Source organism: Nipponia nippon, unplaced genomic scaffold (assembly GCF_047370975.1).
Source record: "Nipponia nippon isolate SJK-2023a ecotype South Korea unplaced genomic scaffold, ASM4737097v1 scaffold_3, whole genome shotgun sequence".
NCBI lineage: Eukaryota > Metazoa > Chordata > Aves > Pelecaniformes > Threskiornithidae > Nipponia > Nipponia nippon.
The window spans coordinates 35,003,038-35,027,962 of NW_028262347.1; the positions used below are offsets into that span (position 1 = coordinate 35,003,038).

A 24,925-nucleotide genomic window follows, 5' to 3' on the forward strand; every position below is an offset into this window, starting at 1 on the left:
TAGAGAAATGAGTTTTGTTCAAATAACAGTGTGACTGAATAGATCATATATTCCCTTGATGTTGTTATGTTCACCTCCTGAATGGCATTCTAGCATTCAGTATTAGAATACAATACAGTTATTACTGAATTAACAACATGCTTAAATCACTGTTCTGATGAAATTTACACTCTTTAACTTTTTCTTTTGCTTTTCTGTTGTAATTGTTGGTTTTCCAGTGGACACTGTCCATCCACATTCTGTAGTAACTTTAGTTGTTACTGTCTCTAAATCTCTTCTCTACCATATCCCTTCTATTTTCAGCTTCTTTCTTCTAATACACTACTCCATATATAAAAAAACAGATATCAAGATGTCAAGTTATCAAGATTCCTGATGGAAGGGTGGACTTCTATACATCTCATTTAAATGTACTGCCAGAAGGCATGCTTTTTTCAGTTATTTTATGTTGGCCACAGAGAGGTCTCTGGAGACCTATGGATCAATCTAGACAAGAGGTTGAAAATCACTGGACTAGAGGAACAGCTATTCTCTAACAAGGAAGCATACTTCCTTCCTGAGTTCAACCACATTTGATATCCAGGCTTGAGGAAGGAAAGGAAGACCATGGAATAGGATTTTCTATGAAAAAAATCAAAAAGTCTCTTGTAGTAGAGAGATGTGAACTGCTTCTGCCTGGGTAGAAAAGTTGATGATGGAGATTTGCAAAACATACCAAGTTCCAAGCAAGAGATCACAAAAAAATCTACATACGTTAATGGACCAATGGTGCATTTAATTTATATTTCAACTACCTCTCCTTAAGAAACCTGGAAAAAATTACAAAATCCCATGAGCTTTCTGATATGGTGTTCTCCAGTCTCCTAAAAGGCTTCTCCCAGGGTAGTAAAAGGAAATAAGCTTTGTTGCATGAAGGCACAGCCCTACCCCTACTGCTTATGTCAGTAAGTAAAGAGTCTCCTGTTCTGAGAGGATGGAGGATACTTGATAGATATTTCACAGGAAGTATCTGTGTGGATCAATACTTTCAACAATCACTCTTAAACACTCAACATCTTAGAGAGATCACAACCCGACTGTCATTTCAAGGAGAGAATTCAGCTGGAAAATGAACTACTGAAGAGAAGTCAGAACCATGTGCTTTTCCTTTTAGGTGGGATTCATCTTTCCTAAGTTGAAGCAGATGATGTCTAGTCTAAGCTGTACTCAGTGAAGAGAAATGGCCACTCCTTGAGGATGGTCAGCCAAGCCATTTTAGCCATCACTGAAGGCTCTTCACTGGTCATGGGGAGATCCTAGGCAACTAGCTTTCACCAGACACTGAAGTGTCAGATAGCTGAAACAAGGCAAGATGAATTCCTCCTGCCCTTCCTTATTACAATATACTGTATACTGTACCTGGCTCATGTCTGACACCATTTAGCCCCACAGAGGAGAGAAAGCACTTATGTTCTGTAGAAAAGCATCGGAAGTTAGGAAACATTTTTCTAAAAACTTTTGCCCCTTACCTCCAATGTTCTGCATTGTAACTGAAATGAAAACACCACACTTCCCAGGCCAGCCAAATGCCTTTTCTCCCAGTTTTTCATATATTAGTGATCCTGGGGAAAAAAGAAAAAAAAAAGAAAAAAAAGAAACATGGGCCACTCCATTGGACACACTTGGTGAATTACATTCCAAGGTAAAATACATGCATGCAGTAGGGACTCTGTCAGTCATAGCCCGATCCTCATACCGCCTTCTTTTGATGTCTTCAGTAAGAGGTGGACTGAGTAGAGCGACAGTATTGCTACACTGAGCAGCAGAACTCTGCAAGGCAAAACAGAAATCAGAGTCAGGACATCAGAGACACTCAGTTAATTTGAATGTCCGCTTGCTCATTCTCATGAAGTTCAATGTGTAAATAGTTTTCAGCACGTTTGTGCTTTGGATTCCCAGTGCTAAATGCAGACATAAGTGTCAACTGTAGCTTACTTGTGAGTGCAATTGCACCTTACACACTCCAGAAGCCCCTCAAGGCTTGTTTAAGTCCAGGTAGGTGCAAATTTTGTGCTATTCCACAAGGATTGAATCTTGCATCTTAACAAGACCCTACTAAAGTAAACAGATTTCTATGCAAGAGTCAGGTCTTTCATCTCTTACCTGCTCACTGACCTACTGACCTCTCATTTTAATCTCTCTCCTTATTCAGAGCTATAAAAAAAAAAAACAAAAACCCAAACCATGATTGTGACAACTTCACTGCCAGCTCCTGGCTAGTCACTACTTTTGACTTCTGCCATGTCATCGTGAAGTTGTAGAGTTTAGCTTGAAATGCTCACTTTGCAAACTACATTAGAAATCTTGCATAACACTAAAGCATGGCATGACACTGGAAAACCTGTTCTTGGAGTCCTTGCAGCATACTCTTCTAGCCTAGTCTGCTTGAAGGTACTGGTGCCTGAACTCGTTAATTCTAATTACTGTCATGTTCCTTCCACACTTTGCATCTTGTGACCTGCTGGTAAAAAATGTAGCTTTGTATGACATTTTCAGGGCACAACACCATGGGCAGCATATCTTATTACCATAACTGTCTTGTCATCAGCCTGCACAAGTGTTGGTGCAGAAGGGTATGCGATGATAACATGACAGAGCTAGGAAATACTGATGTGCCTTACTCCATGGCTGAACAGGAGGTTATGCCCACACCTTCCACTCCACTGAACACACGGTTTGGTATAGCTACGGGAGACACTGACAGCCAAGTTCATAAATGAGTTACAATCTAAGAGGAGACATAGGCCCTGGGGCCAGGTGATGGCCACCAGACCATCACTTTTCTCTCAGGTTTATTTCTCCAAGAGAGACAGACAACAATACAGACTTCATGTAAGCAGGGTCATCTCTCATGCTGTGGGCTCATGCAATATGGGAAGAGGGGATCGTGTCTGAGCTTGCAGTGTATCCTGCCAAGATGGCATCCTTCTTGATCAGGGGAACCCATGCAGCTGCCATTCAGAGACATGGTCTCCGTGTCCTGACACATGAGGTGTAGTAAACCAAAGCCATGCTGGTTGCACTTGCTAGATCATGCCAGGCAGCAGAAGAGATGCTCTAGTGTGTGCTCCGTGCCGTTGCAAACCTCCCCCACGGGAGAGGAGGATGTAATGGGAGCTTCTGGAGAGCTTCTGAGTTTTAGGAGCCCTCCTTCCGCCTTCACCCTGTAGAACATCTTCCAGCAAGAGAGCACTTGGGCAACATGAGAACAGTAAATTACAAAAATTTAGCCGATGATGCTAGCATCATCTAAATTAGAATTAGTGTCCAGCAGTTTCCATTTAGTAGATGGGATTTTTCTGTCCTGCTAATGTTAACATCATGATCTGTGAAAACAGAGGAACCTTTGGCAAGTGGATGCATGCCATCAGGGTAACAATATCCCTACACAGTTTTGTACTTTTAAATAAAACTCCTTCCTCTACCAGAAGGGTGAGTGTTCTCATGCAGAAAGTATGGAAGTATGACAGAAAAGAAAATGAGTTGTGGGGTGGAGTCGTCCTTTGTTTTTGCTGTATAAGACTCCATAGGATTGCTCCATAGGATTATTCCTTGCTTTAGCACTGCCAACAGAGCTAATGTCATTAGGCTTATATCAGATTTGTTTAGCCACCTGTGTGAATGAACAGAGCCTTAAAAATAAAGATATTACAAAGGTAATTTTTTTTCCCTTAGCGAGGCTTGATGTACCACGGTTTTCTTTCCAGCAATAATTTATGGCCATACTAGTTAGTACAAGTGCTCAGAGAAAGTTGGAGAAAAAAAAAAATCCTACATTTTTCAGACTCTAATGCAGTCAATTTTAGAACTGGCTTCCATTTTTGTATCTGCAAATACTATATCTAGACCATTTGAGCACAGGTGCTGGGAAGTATTTATCCAGGACAGCATTTGCATCTACAATTAATTTTCAGTTAAAAATTCTACTGGCAAAACAGGAGGTGTTTCTTAGCAACTGGAAGCTACATGTAGCATTTCAAATGCTATTGCTGTCGGAGTTACACAATCTCCAGAAGAAAGAAGCCGTACAAAGATAGCCATGCAACCTGATTTAAAGGCTTGTTAGATTTCAGTAAAGTAAAACAATGGCCTATTGTCTTACAGTACTGTCATGCTTTATTCCAGCCTAATGGGGGATTAAAATTAAGGCTTCAGTTAAAATTAAAACCAGTTATTAAAAAAAGAAAATAAACATTTTTTTTTGTACAGTCTCTCTCATTTTACAAGATTAGCTATAAATTAAAAAAGTTCACATGGCTACCTGGTACTGTCTATCAAAACTCATTTTGTATAGATACTGTATGTCAGCCACATAACATTGCTGTCATCTGTGCACATTGAGTACAAACAGGCTTGAGGGAGCAACATTAAATCTGAATAAATCTGTGAATGTCTTTGCATTCAAAACATGCTGCTATTTCAGACTTATATAGAATATTCTTCTTCCATTTCTACATAGTGATTAGATAGTTGGGATGATGTAAATATATACTTTATGGGTGATTTATTTCCCTTCTTGAATTCACATACTGAACCAGCAAGATTGCTGTTGTTATTTTAGGATCAGCATACTGTTCTTCCCCTCTGTTTTTTAACTGCATAGTATCAATTCACAGTTATGTTCCTGATACAAAACTGGGCTAAAATAAAAAAAAATGGTTTGTCAGCAGTGGATGGTTCCTTGCGGTGCAGCTAAAATGTTTTCCTTGCAGATGATCTTACAAAACTTTTCAGCTAACAAAACAAGCTTAATGTACCTCTCTAACCACAAAAACTTTAGCTCCAGCTCACTGCTTATATTCTGTTTGCTTTTCTTTCTATGTACTTACATGAAAATGATAATTCCTGTGTTGGCCATGGCATAGGAGAGCCCTAAGATGCCGCTGCCCATAATGGCGTTGCTGAGGTTGAACGAGGACATTCCAAAGGAAGCTCTGCCCCGGTGCTGTTGGGAGCAAGAACAGAAAATGGCAATTAATTTGCATTTTACTGAGCATGACAGACTAATTATCTTCATTGCTGGTGTTCCCTGTATTGCTCTCTCGATCCTTAGAGGTTGAGCCTTATCAAGGTTCCTGAGCACACAGGTGCTTGCCACCATAAAGTGTCTCTTTTACCCCCAAAGCCAGCTGTGCTGGTAGGCATTTGCCTCTTCCCACTCTCCCCTTGTCTCAGTGGGAAGAAGGGCTACATCCCCGACAGCCGACTTAAGTGACATAGCCACAACTGGCTGTGTTGGCTAGCCTCTATAGAAATACATGCTGTTATCTAACAGATTTCCCAATTAATGATTTAAAAAATTCAGATTATTTCTTAAAAATAATCCAATTGATATTATTGATTTTTTCCTCTAAGTAGGTTGTGCTGCTTTTGTTGGGGAACTAAAAGTGTGTCTGGGGGAGAAAAGAAGGAAGCACTGTGTGGCTTGGGATGGAGGCAGGAGAGTGGGAGAGGGCAAAAAAACTAGGAGAGGAGGGATGGTGTGTGAGAGAGTCACATCTGCCACAAATGGAAAGGGAAGGGGTGGGTATTTGCTTTCAATTTTAGCTTGCAATCACAAATAATATTTTTTGGTTTTATTTGAATCTTAATAAAACCTCTAACATGACCAATGAAACAATGCCTTTCTTTGTATCAACTTCAGGAAAACTTTGAACAAAGTTAAATCCTGAGGAGAGAGAGACCCACACGCACACTCCAGGAACTGGTGCTGTGCTTCCATTTGCACATGGAGTTGCCTAATAGTTGTGCTGAGCGTGTAATGTTCAGCACTGTCAAGCCAAACATGAATGTCCCTTCTTTAAGGGGATGCGGATTCATTTACACTGGTGCTGGAAACAAACAGCACAACCACTCACACACTAAGGTCCAGCTCTACCTTGATGTAGGAGTAAAAAAGTTTCTCTGCACCAAATCTCCTGTCAGAAATATGGGTGCAGACCCACCCCTGGCTGAACATCTCGAGTGAGATAAGCGTACTACTGAAGTCCAAGTATGATCTGAGGAGTTTCTCTGATTACTTGTGAAGGAAAGACCCAGTTTTACTTGCAAGACAACAAAAAGGGTTTGCTGCACTAACTGTTAGAAAATGTGTTTATTCTTCCAAAGCCAAGATTATGCTGCTCAAGCTCCAGAGTAACTTTGTTTACTGAAACTTTTGGAAAAAGATTCGGTTCAATAAGATTTACTTTGCAATTACCCTTGAAAATGAATAAAACTTACATATTCTTCATTGTATTCTTCCAATTTCTTTTTACCCAGATATCCATTTGTAAGGAACTTCTGACTTTCTGCATCATCACTAGCAAATGGACTGAACACAAAGAAAAATAAGAAAATATTAGATAAGGCTTATGGCACACATTATGTTCAAGCAGTGCCTTTTGTCATTAGTAGAAACTTTCCTTTGACATTGCAATGAGTATTTAAAAATCCTTCAGAAAAAAACCCTCTTTTCTCCAGTAAGATTCTCATGTCCAATGGCATGTTTAATAGATCTTTGCTTTGTCTTGGAATTCAGTTTTAAAACCAGTAATCTTCAAATTATATCTGATTGCAGATGTTGGAAAGTAACAATTCCTTACTGCCAGCAATGTGCTAAAGCTGAGCACGTACTTCACATCCGAGGAACAAAGCGCCTTGAGATTGCCCTGTTGGAGATACGTGCCGGGGGGTTCAGGAATCTGAGAGCTGGAGACTGATGGCTGGTTTTGAGATGTCTTTCTCAGGCCACCCAGGTGCTGGTACTATGGGTTGTCCCCACGGGAGCGCTTAGCTGCTGCACTCCATACCCTGCCCGGGAAAGTATTCCCCCTCTCAGCGTGCTCAGGTTGCACTGCCCTGAGAGCGTATTAAGTTACACGTGTACTATCTGACTGGAGTGGTTGGAAGTTGCCAAGTGGGTGCTCGGGGCTGGGAGCCTGCAGAGGTCACCCAGGCGGTGGCCGGCAAGGGGGACCCGGGCTGCCCCTGCTGTGCTGGGCACACCAACCTCCAGGGCACAGAGCAGGGAGGGTCGGTGCTGTGGGAAAACGCTATCTAAACAATCACACTAATTTATTTCAATGTATTACCTAGGAAATGTTTTGAGTCCCAGATGCCATTAGTGAAGCTTGTTTTTTGATTACTGCTTTCTAGCCTTAACAGAAGAGCCTTCCCATTTAAATGCTTACCTCCTAATTGCAGCCTTTTCCGAATCAACCAGCTCCGTGTAGTTGTCTTCGAGGCTTTCCCCGCTGTTGCTCTGATCATCCAGTTCAATGTTGACTTTTTGCAGCTCCATGCGATCCATTAGAGCGGTCAGCGCTTTCCAGCACACACACTCGCTTCTTCAGGGTAAACAGCACTGCGCCGTCTGCTTGCGGGTCCTCTCTACCACGCGGGGACTGCCAGAACACTCTGTTCTGCAAACAAAACACAACAAAACTCATTAGAGTTTTCCTCAAATTAGATAAACCAGTATGAATCGTTGGGTTTGTGTTTGTTCTTTGTAACAGCATTAAGAGGAGAAACTGTTGCAGACTGGGAAAATTCTGGGCAAGCATAATGTCCCTTTATATGCCAGCACTTGGCCCTCCTGTCTCTCTTCAAATGGTAAAGAGTGCAGGGGCCAAGGGATGCACAGTGGATGTCCAACATCTGGCAAAATTAGAAAGCCAGCAGAAAATAATTTCTTGAACTGCTGCTTTTGCATTTCTAGGGGATGGTGATGCAGAAGTGCTTGCTGTTAGAAATGAAGGGAGTATATCAGGGTTTTCCTACCACTGCTTCAAAACATACATACTCTTAAGGGTAATCCTCAGTGTTTTGAATCATTTGTTGTAAGATTAATGTTGTCACAGATTTAAATGTTTTTACGATTTCTCCCTTTCACTGGGATCTGACAGAGGCGAGCATCTCTGTATGATCACTTCTTTGGTAATTAAGAGGTACAATTCTCATATAGCAGTTTCTGGTTTTCAGTATATCTGTGTTTAATTCTTACTTGTCCCACAACTAGAAGCTCTTCTCACCTAGGATTATTACATGGATGTAAGACTGACTATCTTTACCTTTGTTAGAAAAATTCCTGCCTTTTAAAAATCATGTGAATTAATGCTCAACTCTATTTCTGTGCAGACCAAAGGAAACTGTAGAAACCAAAGTTACAAAGAGGACTTCACCTCTGGTATTTCAGTAGCTTTATGTTACAGTCTCATCTGCAGATACACATTTACATTCATTTGCTCATTCCCAGATTCAAGAGGAAAACACCGTGCAAGAAATGTTGCAGTTTTACAATACATTTCGTTTCCCAAAGATATTCCTTGAGGCATCTTATATCTCCATTTCACAGCTGAGGAGACAAAGGGGCACACCAGTGAAGGCAGCGAGCACAGACCAGGTAGCATGTTGCTGGCACACCTGGGGCCAGAATTGCAGACTCCTGGCTCTTTACCTGCTACCTTGCAATCAGGCGCACTGGCTGGACCCATTACATTTTTTGTAAATATCACATGCTAACTGCAGCCCAGCACTGCGTGACGACAATATCAGAAAACAACACGACAAATAATTTTTATGTCTGGCCTTTTGTAGCACTAAACCTGCAATTATTTAAACAGCTTCTTTCCTTGTTTTGCATTTATGGGTGTATAGGTCCTTGTTCGATCACCAGACCTTCACTATCCTCTGCTACTGATCACATGCTGTTCTTAAGAACATCTACAAACATATTTGTAGTGGCAAAATGTTAGAGTGCATGTGCTTAAAATGTAAATGTAAACTTTAAATACCAATCCTGGAGGCTAAAACTGACTCCAGGCCAGAAACTAAAGTCAGCTTCCTTGCTTCTTTCTAAAAACATTCACCCAGACCAGACAACTGAAAAGCAAAAACAATATCACAGTGCATTAGGAGATTTCCTACCAGAGAGAGCGGCTGTGTTTACTCCTTTCAGCTGCCACGCAGGGAGTGTGCGTGAGAGGACGAGTGACTCGGGCATCGGGGCAGAGCCACCGGCTCTCGCATTCCAGCGGCCGGGGGATTCTGCCTGCTCGGCATATGAATAACTCCAGGAGACAAAAAAATAATAAAAAAACCCCGATGGAGCCATCCCATCTGTGGTTTCATTCACAGAACCGTCTTCAAACGCAGACACTGCCCTGTCAGAGGAACAGAGTCCTTCCAATTCCTGATGCTTATTTTTAAACATCTGTGGTGTAAAAGTCAGGCAGACAAATCGGACTGTGCTTAGCCTTGTTCTTGTAAAGGGTAAAATCTCTGCTGTGTGCACTGCCTAACACTTGTCAGAGAAACATCTTTTCCAGAAGTGGCAGTCTAAAAAATACAGATCTTTAAAGAGTTGGGAAACAGAGGAAAAGTAAGCAAAAAAGCTGCCAGGAGCTAAGTTACACAAAGATTAGGGTGAGGAAGAAAGTCTGTGCAGCACAGCAAACACAATTTGGAAAGGGGAGGAAAAATTGACTGGAAATACATGTTACAGCGTAAGAGTTATCTGGACATTGTCCTGTCAAACATTTACACAAGTAATCTGATTTATGGGTGTCACCTCAAGAGGCTTTGGAATTACTGCATAAAGCAGTAATTTTGCTTTATTTTATTGTATTTTTTAATTTGTAAATTCCTAAATGTCTTCTGTTGAAGGTGCAAAGCTTCAGGTGGCGAAATTAAATCTGTTGAGAATCTGCTTTCTTGCAGTTATCACTTTTTAGGAAGTGGCTGGTAGAGCTCAAGGGGTCTGCAAACCATGAGACGAAAGCCAATGGCATAAAAGTGGGCAGGATGAGACCCATGAAACAGGCTCAGTATTAGATTTGAATCCTGCAATCACTAATAGCTGTAATTACAACCAATGGTGCCTTTGAACTTCAGCAGAAATTGGCAGCTGGTCCTTAGCTGGTGGAAATCCGTTTCTGCAGGTTCCTGACGCTGCAGGTACTGAAGGGTTTGGGAGGATGCTGAGGTACCGGTAGCGCGTGCTCCCCGTACGTAACATAGAAGGGGCAGGGCTGCCACCCCTTCACCTGAGGAGGAAATGGGGTAGCCCCGTGCCTCTTGGGTTGCTGCTTGACCTGCGAGGTATTATTTAGAAAATTTAGAATATTTAGAGGATGCACTAGCTGGTTCTGTTTCAAATAAAATGCTGGCTACAGCTGCAATGCCCAAGCCCACTGCCAGGTTGCACCCCTGCAGGCGTTCGTGCTGGCTAGACCGCTGCTCCTGGGTGCTGGCCAGGCACCAGGGCAGTGATGGCATGACAGAGCACAGCCACCAAGGTCGGGCAGGACCGGGCCCTGCCAGAAGCTTAACATGTGATATTGGAGGAGAAACACCAAAGTTCATCTGCTTTAGCTTCCCTGGGATGTAATGCTTTCTGCTTCAGAATCCTGAATTTACTGCCTGTACCCTGTTTTAGGCATCCAAACCCTTCGTGACTTGCCTGGCTTCATTTCCTTACAGAGGAATTTTTTAAGTTCAGAAGTAACCAAAAAGCTCTCCACTTCTTTTTTCTACCCTTTAGGTAAAATCAATACATTTTCTCCTTATGTTTACCTACAAGAAAAATCTCTTAGCTCTACAGTGTTCCTTAAACTCGGCTTCAATACAGTGATGATATTGCTGCCTCCTATGGCATTTGGCTGAACAGAAAAGATTTTTCTTGAAGTATGGCATTAAAATGGAAATACTGGTTGCAAAAGAGATTCACTTATTATTAGAAGAGATTTACCTATTATTAGAGGGAAGTTATTTATCCCTATAAAACTGTTTTTCTCTTCAAGTATAGGGTACTATTCTGCATCATTTATTAAGTAACGGTTTTCAGCAATGATTCAGAAAATGATGAAATTTTTGGCATCTGATTTCACAACATTATTGATCTCTGTCCAGTCTGCAGTTAGGACATTAAGAGAATGGATAACCATCAGGCAAATAATGCCAGGTCACAGATATGACTAACATTTTCATGGGTTTTGCAGTATCAAGATTTGTAAGCTCTGCTATGGTATCTGATTTAGCAGATTTTGCCAGATTCTTCATCTTCATGACAGTGACTTTATAATATTATTTTCTGCGCAGCTATTTCAAAATGAAATACGTGTTGTCACTGTGAAATAAACAATTAAAATGCAAAGCCTGCTTTCACAAATTCATTTATTTATAGAAATGTTAGCCAAGTAAATTAAGAGCCTTGAAAAAAATTCTCGGAAGTTAGCCAAGGGCTGCAAAGGAAAACAAGCATTCATTTTTTAATTGCCTGGTCAATTTAAACACCTTTTGCTGCTTCTCTGGTTGCTTAGGTTTTGATTTGCTGTATAAAAAAAAAGACTAAATTTCATTCCTGAAGAAATACCAAAGATATTTGCCAACATAAATTACCATGTCAGTAAATCTTAAGAAGCCCACCTTTCACAATTAACTTATATTTACAGATTAATTACATTTCTAATTCTCAATTTTAAAAGATGTAGCCAGTGTCTGAAATATATTGATCAAACATTGTAAAGAAAAAAAGTTTTAGGTTTACCTCTGAGTCAAGCAGGTTCTCTTGCTTGCTTGCTAAGCAGGTTATATCTTTTAAGAATTGCACCTGTGATGAAAAGTTTGCTCATGTGCCACCTAGAGCAGTTGGACAGTGATTTAAAGACAAATGGGAGTGTATCAGATGAACCAATCAACAGCTGCTAAACCCCACCAACTCCCTTTGATAAACTTGCGTCAGCTCTTTTTAAAAAAAAGGAAAAAAAAAAAAAGAAGAAAGGTAAATCAGTTTATTGGAGCACACTGAGGGTAAACATCTCAGTTACCAGAGCTATTTGCTCTCGGAGTTTAGCACTATTACAAAATGCATATCCACAGAATGCTTCACCCAGGCTTGATCATGCTTTCATTTGATAGTCTTGATTTTTGAATGATGCATGTGCATTAAACTTGCAGTAGCACAACAGAAATAAGCCTGGAAAATAGGACCTGGGAGAAATATCTAAGGGCTCCCACACTGCTCTTATCTCTGTGACTACAGAGCTGCATCTTGCAATTGCAGGGAGGTGTGCATGGCAGGACTTGGTTGGAAGTGCATGCTTTCAAATAGGCTGGTTGACCTGTGCCTTAGTTTCCCAGTTGAAATATTTACTGTAATTGCAGTTGTGGAGGTATATGTCAAGTGACAAATGTTATTCATTTAACAGCAACATAGACCCGTGGAGAAGTATTTCATTACCTGTGATGTGCCTGTAATACTGTAGAATTTACAACCTTTTATCCAATTACATAATGACCATAAAAAAACCCGAACAACCCTCCAGCCCTCGCTCCCATGTAGGTTTATGATTAAAGCCCTCAGACTGCCCTGGCTGCGAAGGCAGGAAGGCAAGGGAGGGGATGTAATTTTTAATTCTTAGAGTTTCCTGCAGAGCACTTCAGACTGCTTTAGCTCAGGCTGGGTGACAACCTGTGGGAACCCAACCCTGCTCCTCCATGAGCAGGGCTTGCTGCCGGCACCGGCTGTGGTGTGCCATTTCATGGTTCCCCTCTCCAAAAACATCCTAGTTCCAATATAGACTCAGACAAATAGTTTAACAGAAATAAGCTCTGTCTCCCTCAGTTCTGCATTCCCCTGAAAATGCAACTGATCATAAGGCCTGTCATGCCATATGATGCCAAAAGTAGTGCAGTCCAAAGATTAAGAGGTGCAAGGTTCAGAGCTAGAGATCCTATCTTGCTTTAAACCTATCACACATTGGAAAAATGAACAAATTTTTGGGCTTGGACTGGTTGAAGGCATTTTGAGTCTGAAAGCTGCCCGTATTTTCTGTTGCATAAGCTGGTCTAATGAGGGAAGCCCGCTATCCCTCTAAAGCATACGACAAAGTATAGGTGTTCTTAATGAATTAAAGCAGCTGCGGTTTGACACCAAACCGTTCTATGCCATTGCTAGGGTGAGAGGAGCAGAGCTGCAGGAGGGGCTGGGGAAGGCAGTCCTGCTCCGTTTGCGCCTGTTTGCTTTGCACACTTGACAGGACTGTGGGTATAGGCAGTTTCCTCGTTGCGCTGTTGTTCATGTGGATGCCTCATGGAATGACAGGGGAGAGAAAAACATTTCTTTAAACAAATGAAAATAAGATTGTAAACCATAAAGCAAACAGCAGGGAGATTTGGGGACAGATGTACTAACAAATCAGAAACAGCTGTGAAAGTTACTGCTGATACATTTTTTGAACCTGATTAAAAAAATAATAATCAAGATTAGAGTTCATTTCCTTTTCAAATACCACAGATATCGATGTCTATGTCTGATATACATTGAGCCTAAGCAGCGTGGCACAATTCTCTCTGTAGCCACATCAGGGTACTTGGGTGGGTCTTTCCTCAGTGCGTGGAGGGACGGAGTCATAGGGACTGATGGTGCTCAGCGGTGCCCCTGCCCCAGCACTTGATGCCCTGAAAATGCCAGGCAGCATAAGGTATACGGGCAGGTGGGGCTGGCAGAAACCATTCACATGTTTGTAGGCCATTTTGTCTGCAGAGGAGGAGCCACCTGTATTAACATGGGGTTTCTTCACACTGCCAGCTCTTTCTGCCTATCCCTAACTAGAAAAACATTGCTTAATTTTCACCAGGAAAGACTTCTCTCAGCAGAGCAAATGTCAGTGTCTAGTCTTCAGAATGAAGGGAGGCACATCGACTGCAGACCCCTTTCTATCTTATTTTCAGCATGGCTGTATTTGATTTCACTATTTCTAAAGAACACTATGTATTTGCTAGGATTACTTGATATTGTGCAAGAGTTTAAAGAAAAAAATATGTTTTCTTGTTTTCTGGCAAAGAATAGGATTAAATTCTTGATTATAATGTTGGAAACAGTGAACAAAAGAAAGCACAACCTTTTGATATTCATCACACCTATGCCTGTTTGTAGCTGGCACTAGCTTTCTGTGAGACATGTTTCTGCCATAGATACTTTGCAGCCAGAGTAGCTTCTCTTGCATTCAAAGAAGGGCCAAGTGTCCTACTTTTGACCAACTCTCCCCCGCCCAGGGTTGCTAAATAAATCTCTTCTTTCTCCGTTAATTTGTGGGATCATACTACAAGCTCCAATAGTCACCTCAGCGCCTATGGAGCACCCTGAAGCTCACCAGGGAGTGTTTCCCCCACAGTGCCCAGACCCCTGTTTACCCTTTCTCTGAGGAAGCCAGGTCAACTGCAGCTAGAACTATGATATTTGGTAGATGTTATATTATACTTTCCTCTTGTGGTGGCTTTTGGCTAGCTACCATCTCATAGAGACAACACATGATGCAGTAATACCTGCCATTGTTTACCAGAGAGAAATTTCCAGACATGGCAGATGTGAGGACTGAGGGCACATTTCCTGCACAGAGAAGGCCTCCCCTGAGCAATCTTCTATAGCTAGAAGGGTGTTTCCAGAGCAAAGGTTTTCAGCAAGGAGTGGAGATACCAGTGGTGGCTGTGCAATTAGATAGGGCTCAGTGGTCCCTGTGCTCCAGGTACAACTTCCCACATTCTCCATGTCAGCAGGTTCCATTTTCTGAACACTGTGATGCTCTTTAGGGAGCAAAACCTACCAGCTATTGCTCAAAGCCCTCATGTGGGGCAAAGAGCAACCAAGAGCTGGTCTGGTTGTGTGAACTGGAGGTGCTGGCTCAAAGCTTGGTACTTCAGGTCCCCCATGGGGACCACTGGGGCACTGATGGGGGGGGTCCAGTGTGCTCTGCTGCCTGCCTCTGCCCCAGCTGCTGTCCCACACACTTGGGCTGCAGTGGTCAGCCTCTGGGATTTGGGCTTAGGCAAAGCAGGTCAGGGCTGTGCTGCTGTTGCTGTAGCTGCTTACTTTGTTATGCCTGGAGCCTAGGTTGGCAAAAAGGCTCTATGGGGTGAAAAAACGTTGGTACTGAAGGTGTAGGAGATGCTTTTACCAAAATGCTAAGCACATTTTTCCTGCATTTCAGCCTTGTTTTTTAGAATGTGAGGTTGTGTTAAATGTTAAATGTGTCATTAACATTTTCCTTTTGTCTACAAGCAAGGAATCCCATTTTCACCTATAAACTAAAAAAAATAATGATAATATGCCTGTTTTGAAGTAACTGCTGCTCTCTGACTCATATTACCTTCCTCTTGGTACAAGAGCCTTATGTCTGTCTGTTTGCTTCTTGCTCAAATACTATCTTCTGAAGTTGCAGGAGATTTTGTTGGAGCTCTGAGTTTAGTTTTCAGGCTGTACTCATTGTCATTGTCATTGAGGCAGCCAGTCTGTAGAGGAAAGCAAAGTGTATTTTTTTATTTTGTTGTGGCTATCTGTTCTTCACCAGTACACTAGAAGACAAAGTAATCCTAGTGATTATAAAGAAGCTGCATTCAAAGCGCCTGCCCCTACACACACATCTACACACAGGTCCAAATCCACACTTCAAAAGGGTTAGAAAGCTTTTTGCAGGGAGCATTTCAGTATTAGCTGACTCTTGCTATGCTTTATCCTTAGATATACACATAAAAAAAAATTAGTTTTTATTTCACAGGCCAAGAGGAGTAATGTCATCTGTATCTGAAACACACTGAATTCTCACCCAGATCCTGCGAATCCAAGGAACCACATGACTTCAGCTGGACTAAAACATTTGGATTTTCAGAATAGAAAAGGTTGGAAACGCAGGGATCGTTTAAGCTGGCAAAGGGGAAGCTAAGGGGAGGCATGAGAGCAAGCTATAGTTACTTGAAGGGTAGTTACAAAGATGACAGAGCCAGATTCTTCTCCATAGTGCCAGACAGTCCAGACATGGGGCAGGAGCCACATACCAGAGTGTGGGAGGTTCAGGTTGGACATTAGCAGAATGGTAGTGCAACTCCGGAACACATTGCTCAGGGAGGCTGCAGAGTCACGGTCCTTGAAGGTTTTTGAGACTTTGCAAGGCAAAGCCATGTCTGAGCTGACCTGATGTTCGTGGCAGCCCCACTTTGTGGAGGCGGCTGGACCAGCTGTCCCCCACAGGTCCCTTCCAACCAGTCTTCTGACTCTGTGAAACCGCTTAGTGCCACAAGCAGGAACACAAAGATATTAAAGATGGCCTCAAAACTACTGATGGCAGGAATGCTGTTAGGTGAGACATGGCCAGACGTTAGGCAAACAACACTCCATGCATCAGAAGCAAGTTAAAAAAAAGACTTAGTGCGGAATTCAATAGTCCATTGATTTCTTGAGGAGACTTGATGGAGAAAGAGTGGCAGGTTTTGGCTTAAGAAATCTTTTAGTCTTCACACATAACTGTAAATACATAACTATGCACAAAAGAGCTCAAAGTGCTCTTTTAAAATATTAATATTCACAAATTTTGCAAAAAAATCCTAAGGATAGTTGGTAAAGGTATTAAATTCTCTATAGCAGAATAACTGGTATGTTCTGAAAAAAGGCTGCAACATCCTGTTTTTTTCCTTTCCAAAACCATAATTTCTTCTTATCCCCAAGTTTATTCCAGTCTCTTTGGCAATAATGAGCTTCACAGGGCTAGTACAAAAAGATGCATTTATAATTGGCTACAGTGAACTGAGGAAGAGCTAAAATAGGGTATTAAATAAAACTCAAGTGATTCATTTTAAGAAATAGGATTCCTTATAATAAACACACGTTTCATAATCATGGCTATAATCTACAATATATTAATTGCTTTACTACTGTGCTTTTTGACTTAGTGTGCTTACAACATTGAGTATGACTACAGATGGCACACGATATTTTCTTTGCAACATTACCACATCTCCCTGTTGTAATTCCTGCCACTGCAGAGTGTAAGTATTTATTGTTGCCCAGTATGTTTAAGAAGAAGGGAAAGACAGAGAGTTTCAGGTTCATAACACCTAACAAAAGGCACTTCACTGCAATGTCTAAGAAAGGAGATCGTTTGCCTTAGGGTCTGTATAGTCTCAATGGAGGGAGACAGGAACATCTCAGGAAGTGATTCAGACCACCTAGAAGGAGCTTATTGTCACCAAGCAGCTTCTTTAATATGCTTCAGTCAGGTGCTTAAAGGTTGATGGTGTGAGTCTGGGCTTTGGGAAGGATATATGTGTTATTTATACTATTTAGAAGAAGGACTTACCATGCAAAATTTGTTTTGCCTTCTTTCTATTTGAATGATGTCAGGAATGGACAAAAACATCCTCTCTAGATTTTTACCCCAGGCCTTCTGTTGTTCCACACTCTTACATAAAAACGATTACTTCAGTGGCGCCAATCCCCCCTCCATTATTTTCAGAACACATTTGGGAACATCTTGCACTGTCAGTACAATTATTCCTGGCTTCAATCCGTGCCTGAGCAAAGGCAGGGACTACCTGGAGATTTTCACTGCAAGCCTGTCTCTATTGTTTGCTCTGAAACTACCCACATGTGCTAGAAAGAACATATTGTCCATGCTCTACATGGAACAAGACGGAGCAAACAAAGCTGCAGGGCAGAGGAATGATGAATTCACTAGGTAGTGTGTAGCCACTGCTGGATAACATGCAATATAATACCATGGTTTTATATGTTTTTAAATATAACAGCTCACTGAGGAATATTGAGGTGTTAGATCACTTTAGCCTAGCCCCTTTCTATACTGATATATATGAGAAGTCTTAACATCCCTGATTGTTTGGAGCTATATATTGCAATTTATCGAGTCTCTTTACATTGTGCCATTTGCTAAGTGTAGAAAACTGCCCTTTCAGGTGACTAACAGAGTGCCTGTGCTTTCTCATAGCTGCTGCCATGTTCTGCCCAAATGTGAGCGAGTGATTTCAGGCTCTTGAATGTACCACTGGTTTGACACCTCTAACTTGGGCAGTGAGTGGTGCTGAGACTCAGGGGCCCTGGGAGCATCCAGAGCTGCACATTAGACATGTCTTTAGGACCTCTGCTTCGTTTAAGATCTGGAAAGGTTGCAGGTCCAGATCTGCTGGGTAAGAAGGAGTTAAACCTAGTTTGATATTTTGGTCTCCATCCTCATTTGAGGACGCTAATTTTTGCAGCAGCTGCAATGACCCCTGCATCCTGAGCAATTCATCAGAAGCAGCCCAGCTCAGGTCCAGCCTGCCAGAACATTTCATCCAGGTGGTCACCATCTCTGCTGCCACATCTTGTGGAGGCCCTTCAGATGTGAGTAAGGAAAGGTTTCCAGCAGGATTACTTGCTAGGCTAGCCTGCTTGCGACTCCGTCTTCCCTGGGGCCCAGTGCCTGCCCTATCCATGACTAGACGTGTGTCCACCATGGCATGTGTCCATGGTTATCTACCATGAGATAAATACACTTCCAGTCACACAGGTTTGGGAGAGCTCACCATTCATCATTTAATAGGGAACACATACATATATTTTTGTTCATGTCTAGTCAGCCAGAGAAGCCTGTATTTGTTTCGTAGTGTACAGCTCTCAAATGCCTCCATATGTGCCGGCATGATGTGCTGGGACCGAAGAGCTGGCCACCACTACTCCTCACTTCAAGGTCACAGCGTGAAGGCCTGGAAGAGCTCTCATGAAACCATCTGGATTGTCTTAGCTAGAGTGCAGCCAGCAGGTCAAAGGCAAGGAAGGGATTCTTCCCATCCATCAGGCACTTTTGAGTTCGTGTTCCCCACCTGCCCCAAGGAGTACAGCAAGATGGCAGTGGAGTGCAAGGCATGCAAAGAGAGGTTGAGGGAGCTTGGCTTGGTCAGCCTGCAGAAAAGATGGCTAAGGAGAGATATTGCTGTCTACAACAACCTAATGGGGATGTGCAGAAGAGAGAGCCAGGCTGTCCTTGGAGGCAGAGAGGCACTGAACACAGTTCAGCCGAAGTAGGGTTAGCAACACCTGGGTCCTTCCTGACTGAGACAACAAGCATAGTTGTAGCTCACACAAGGGGGATAGGGCCCCACTTTTATCAGACCATTGACCTAGCTAGAAAAAGTGGGTAAGTTCTTCCTAACAAGCATTTGTCTAGTCTGCCCTTGACTGTGTTTGTGTTAACCATGATTTGGCCATTTGTATTTCAGTTGTTGTTACACTAGGAGTCAACAAGTTTTATAAAACTTGTGAAAAAAGCCACTGATAACTTAGCTTCACCAGTAATATTTAGGATCCCGTGACTACATTTCTGTTTATAAAAATAACAACGTGTTCATATAAACTATATGCGATTAAAATCAGCCCATGAAAACAATCAGATTTCCCTTTCATTAGCAGACTCTGCGGGAGAGCAATACTGTTATTTAGGCTGTCTGAGCAGTGTATAACACTTTGCAGCACTTAACAACGTTACTTAGACCCCGAGAGCAGAGTCAGCTCTTTAGAAGGAATCAGGATGAGGTACCACTCTTAAAAAACGTTTATATTTACATGAGGGGAAAAGCATGCCTGTGGAGACCTGTGGGTGTTGACAGCTTACAAGGATTTCCCATTTATTAAAATGAATGAAAAAGAGGTGAAACCAATACATTCCTGGTCCGGTAGAGTGCGAGCCCATTAGTCTCTTCTGGCAATGAGAGGGAGATGCCGTACACCTAGTCCTGATCTCCTCAGGTGCCCTGCAGCTAGTCCAGGGCATAAAACTGAATTCCTGGTTCCGCTGCAGACTTTTTCTGCCATCTTGAACACACCTCTAAGGCAACATTTGTGGAGAGCTTAGGCTCCAGAGTGGCAGTTAGAGCTCACACTAGTGTGTTAGGCACTGACACTTTCCCTGGGGAGGTCCCCAAGGCGCACGGAACCCTGTCTGGTGTGGCCACCACCCAGACAGGGCTGAGCAGCTCAGGACCTGGGCAACTCAGGTTCTACAAAGGCAAAGTTTCTTCACTGTTCAATCTGCCCAATCTGAAATACACCAAACACACACCTACTGGTATAAGATATGGCAGCCTAACAAAGTTTCAGTTCTCTCCTGAACTCCTAACGGCTCCATGGGTTGGACTGACTTTGAGCATGGGAAGTGTCAGTGCATGTCTGCCCAAAATACTCCTTGGAGACAAACTCACAGTAGCTCAGAATAAGATGTCGTAATGTCCTTAATGGATCTAATCCACTCTCTGCTCCCCACTCCTCCATCCGCAAAACTGGGGATGTAGTACATCCCTATTTCGCTTGGACATCACAGCGATAAGTATATTCAAGGCTAAGCAGCAAAGGAGCATGTAGGCCTTCAAAGAAAACTGGCTGCCATTTATCAGCTAGTTAATGAATTAATGATATACTAAAGCCACATAAAAAAGACAAGATGCAAAAAGGGTTAAAAAAAGATCAAAACTGTACTCTGTGTAAACCATTCTTGTTCTTACTTGTTGAAACTTCGTATCTAGAAAAGCTTTGTCTCTTTCTGTTCCACATACTTCTCTTGATAGTGTTCCTCACCCCGTGGTAATGACTTTTTGTAATGCTTTATTAGTTTCTAAAAAAAATAAAAAAAATCACCAGATGACTTAAAACAATGATTCATGTTATTGTTATTGCTCATTATTATCATTTGTCATATGAGACAATGCCTGGCTGTGCATTTTTCCTCTTCTAAAAGAGAAATCTGGATCAGCTCTAAAGGCTCCAAATTCTGTTTATTATACTAGGTGAAACATGTTTATTACACTGTCATGTTTTTATATCCCTCCTGCTACCTTGTGCAAAACATACTTTTGCTCTGACCAAACTGTGAAAATTCTGCAAGGTTTTGCCCTCTCTGATCAAGCCATTGATCCACCAAGTTCAACAGCCTCACGTAATGGTAGCCAGTATCTGACCCAGCGGATTGTTCTCCACCTCTCAGTACCACACCTAATCTTGGGAGGCCCTCCACGGGGAAGATGTCTTCATGAATTACAGTCCTAATTTGTGAGATTTCCTGAGTTTTAAGCTCTACTCTTTCCTAAAAAATGTGAGTTAGAGACGGTCATGTATTGCCTGTCTGTATGGTTGTTAGTATAATGGCGTTTGATCAAAAGAAGCCGCAGGAGACATATGTAATAGCTAAAAATAACAGTGATAAAGCAATAGTAATGACAACCCTATTTTCATATGCAGCTGCAATGAATTTTTGCAGAACCTTGGCTGAGAGGCTCTCCAGGCACTTAACTGAACCTTTTGGACCCCTGAGCCACACTGACTCTCATAGCTTGATGGCAAGAACTCTGCCAAGTGACTTTCTGAACACAAATAGCAATCAAAGAAAGTCATCGTATGGGAACTCAGTCATTGTTGATAACTCCTTGATTGTGGACCATATCTGAAAGACTAACCAGGCCTTTTGGACCTGGTGTCTGTAAATGTGAATGTTCCCTCCTGAATTCTGCGATTGGGTCTAATGAATTACATTACCTTCTTCTACAGATATTGCGCTGTCAGGATTGTCTGTGATTCAACAAGCAATGGGATGTTGCTAGAAACACACTAAAGGTTCGCTGTGGCATGAAAACCTCCCAAAGAGTTTGCTTGGCTTTGCAGCGATGTCAATATTTATTGTCACTGTCACAGACCCAGAAAGATTACACAGACATGGCCAGGACGCTGCACTTGCAGTTCATATAGGGATACATAAAGCACTCTCCCTCTGCTTTTGAGTTTAAGGGATATTGCATCAGAACTGGTGCCAATGACGTGAGTTTTTCAATCAGTCCAAACACTGTTGGGAAAGGAAGGGAACCAGTGACCGACATATCTGGGCTCCCGCTTCTTGCTCCACAGACCCCGGCTGGGTTTAAACCCTGGAGGAGCGAACCTGACACTATAGTCCCACAACTCCCTTAAGTCAACATAAGCAAATGCTGATTCTAAAAGAGGCAGTGCCAGCTTCCCACTGACCCAATCGCTGTTTTCACTCTCTTTGCTTCCCCAGTGACCACAAATAGTCATAAATACATATGGGAGGAAAAAAAAAAAAGAGGCTAGTTTTAACCGAGTGTTGTCCTGTTTGCACTCATCATGTGGCGGCATGAACATCTGGCAGAAGGGAGAGAGAAATGCAAGTGGCAATAAGCAGGCAGAGGACTGGAAGGTAAGCCAGGACTGCTTATTCCAGTTTAAACTGATTGTGGAGCTAGAGAGTAACCTACAGAACTTATACAATGTTCCCTCAGGGCTAAAGAGGAGTGGAGGGTGGGTGCGCAAAAGCAGGAGGCAGACTTCTCTGGTCCATTATATCCGGATTAGGCAGATAGATGAAACCAATTTTCTGACTTCGAAAAAATGCTGTCAGAAATGTTTAAGCTCGTCTAAACATAGCTAAAGTACCCTTCACTCACAAAGTGCTTCACATTATCCATGATGACATCCAAAATCAAGTACTGATAATTTCTAATGAAACATAACCTAGTCAAGTTGCTCTTTTAAATCAAAACCGTTGTCTCATCTTTTTTTCTGAAATTAAAATCACTTGCCTCATAAAAATTTTTTATGTTTCAGAAAATTATATTGAGAATAATGTTTCTTAACGATGACTCTTATAACAGCATTACTTAAAACAATTAAATCAATTAGTTCAATAAAATTCTTCAACTGAACTGCAATATTTTGGCACTGTGACTGATTGAGTTTACTGCTTTTCCAATTAATGAAAGATTCATTCCTTTAGCAATTACACTCTGATTAGTCCGCAGCAAGAACATTTTCCATTACTCATCCCTCACTGCTATCAAAGGGCCTTTATTGCTGGATTTTCATTCTCTCTTTAATCTTAAATTAACAGAGTTTATCACAATCCTTGCTCAGTAGAACTCTTGGAGAAAAATTGATTTTGAATTTTATCCATGCTAAAACATCACCGACATAGGCAAATCCAAGAAGTGACATTACTAGACACTGAAGTGTCATGCCAGCCACAACCACCTAATGTTTTTGGCTTATTTTTAAAAATTGTAACTGTGCTGTTCAGGAACAAGTAAGAGTTAATGTCAAAAAGTGGGATAAAAAAGTAACTGTTTATCACAAAATAATGCAAAGAATCTTTTCATAGCCCAAGTAATCAAGCTTCTGTCAAGGTGAGATAATTGTCAATCAAGCTCTCAATTCAAACACAGCTGCTAAAAATCAGAGACAAATGAAGCCAGGCACTTCACTGCAGTTTGAGCATCAAACTCAGAAGTGAGTACAGTCTTGGCAGTAGCTGAGCCCCTGTTGTAACTCCATACAGTTGTAAATGCACTCAGAAAAGAAGTCCAAATTGACCAAATTGAGTTTTGTCTTTCTGAAGCTGAAAACAAATGTATTGACCATGCTGGTTAAAATGGTACTTAATGAGAAAAATCTGTTAGTATATAAGCTTTTTTTTAAAAAAAATAATTATTAAAAAACAGTGGTTCTTGACTTCCAATAGGCAATTAGTATTTTCATCAAATCCTATTAGCAAAAGCTTTTTCCTGGCTCAGCAGCCTGAATGAACATGCCAGAGAAGACCGTTAGCACGCTGCAATGAGCCATCACCATTCCTTCAAAGACTAAGGCTTCTTTACTTTCTTTGCTCTTGCCTGTTGAAAGTAGTCAGAAATTACACATACAGGTATTGCTAAAACAGATCTGTATTTATATTTATGTTTTGTCAGCATTAGTTTCCATGTCTTTCTTTTTTTCTCAAATTTAAAAAATTATTTATAAGTTTTGTCACTTACTTGACTCTGTTAAGTGCAGTTTAAAGTAAAATCTGGAAATCAACAATTCTCACAGGAAATTAACTTTTTTCTTTTATGTGCTGCACATTCATACACCACTATAGTTTATTATATTATTGTGTAATTTTGCACAAATATCGATTAGTAATTTCGTAAATCTGAAAACCACAATTGCCAGGTGATGACCATGACCCTAGAAAAAGTCTAGAGAAAACAACCTCATTACGAGACATACCTTGCAATAGATGTTTGTTTAACTGGAAATCCACAAGAGCAGCTGCCCAGTGCAATGGTACATATTTGCTTCTGAATCCTTTCTCAAAGGCACTATTTAAACATGTTGATGAATTGAGCTGGATTTCTCCCCACCTCCATTCCAGCAAAACAAGGAGACTCAGAAGATTTTTTTTTTTTTTTTTGTTTGTTATTGCAAGTAGTGCTATGTGGTAAGTGAGAAATTTACTTTCTATAGTCCTATTTAAATATGAAGGTGGGAAACTTCCATATTCCTGTACAGATGCAGTGTCTGTGTGTACTGCTCAGTGACATTTCTATTTGAAAACGAATATACTTCTCTTTCTAGAAGTGTTTGTGTATAGAGCTCCTTCTTGTCCATATTTGGCTTGCTATTTAAGCTCTGGCTACTTTAGCTTCACCACTTTGGCAAGAGGGAAACAAGAATTACTGTATAGAGGATGTCAGTCCAATTCAAGATATACGACTTGTTTCAGATCTGGTTCTGATTTATGTTAAACTATAAACAGCTGAGAATGATAACAAGGGTTTTATGATGTGTGCAGCTGGACTAGCTATCACGAAATTTCACACAGCATCCTGAATAGAAACAGCGATAACAGAGATTTTTTTTAATCATCGCCCCTTTTCCGGGCTAAGTTTGATGCTTTGACCTAGAGGGGAAAGTTTGTGTCTCCTGAGCCAGTTACACTTTACACTTCCCTTCTGGACTATGTTTTAACCTTTCTTCTGCTAATGTCTGGATGGGAATCCCTTCAGCCTGTCAACACTTAACTTTAATTAGCTGAAGAAATTTTTCAAAGTGCTCCTTCTCTCTTGGAGCTGCTTTCTGCAACCATTCTAGGTCCAAATAAAAAAAAATCAGGAGTGACAAAAGACAGGTCATTAATGGACCATGGTTGAGGTGGTGTCACTCATCTTCTCCTCCACCATTGTCCAACAATGTAAATTGTCAGAAAAGGCTTAATCCAGTGTCCCTTCTACTCCTGTGGGCAGCATTTATGCATGTGACCCA

The 24,925-nt window shown here is 41.5% G+C and overlaps 1 protein-coding gene across 4 annotated transcripts in view; it reads right to left on the minus strand.

Moving 5' to 3' along the window:
- Window positions 1–24,001, minus strand: part of SLC38A4 (solute carrier family 38 member 4) — a 35,557-nt gene extending 11,556 nt beyond the window's left edge. The window contains exons 1-7 of one of the 4 annotated variants that reach the window (XM_087767148.1): window positions 23,891–23,940; window positions 15,168–15,309; window positions 7,212–7,442; window positions 6,262–6,352; window positions 4,869–4,984; window positions 1,736–1,809; window positions 1,509–1,601 (exon numbers count right to left, since the gene is read on the minus strand). In XM_087767148.1, coding sequence (XP_087623274.1) covers window positions 1,509–1,601; window positions 1,736–1,809; window positions 4,869–4,984; window positions 6,262–6,352; window positions 7,212–7,330 — 493 coding nt within the window. In that variant the 5' untranslated portion in view covers window positions 7,331–7,442; window positions 15,168–15,309; window positions 23,891–23,940. Of the gene's footprint in view, window positions 1–1,508; window positions 1,602–1,735; window positions 1,810–4,868; window positions 4,985–6,261; window positions 6,353–7,211; window positions 7,443–8,946; window positions 9,081–11,566; window positions 11,685–15,167; window positions 15,310–23,890 lie in introns of those variants that run through there. The other 3 variants (XM_087767147.1, XM_009468670.2, XM_087767149.1) reach the window with 3 other exon arrangements.
- Window positions 24,002–24,925: the final 924 nt, after the last annotated feature.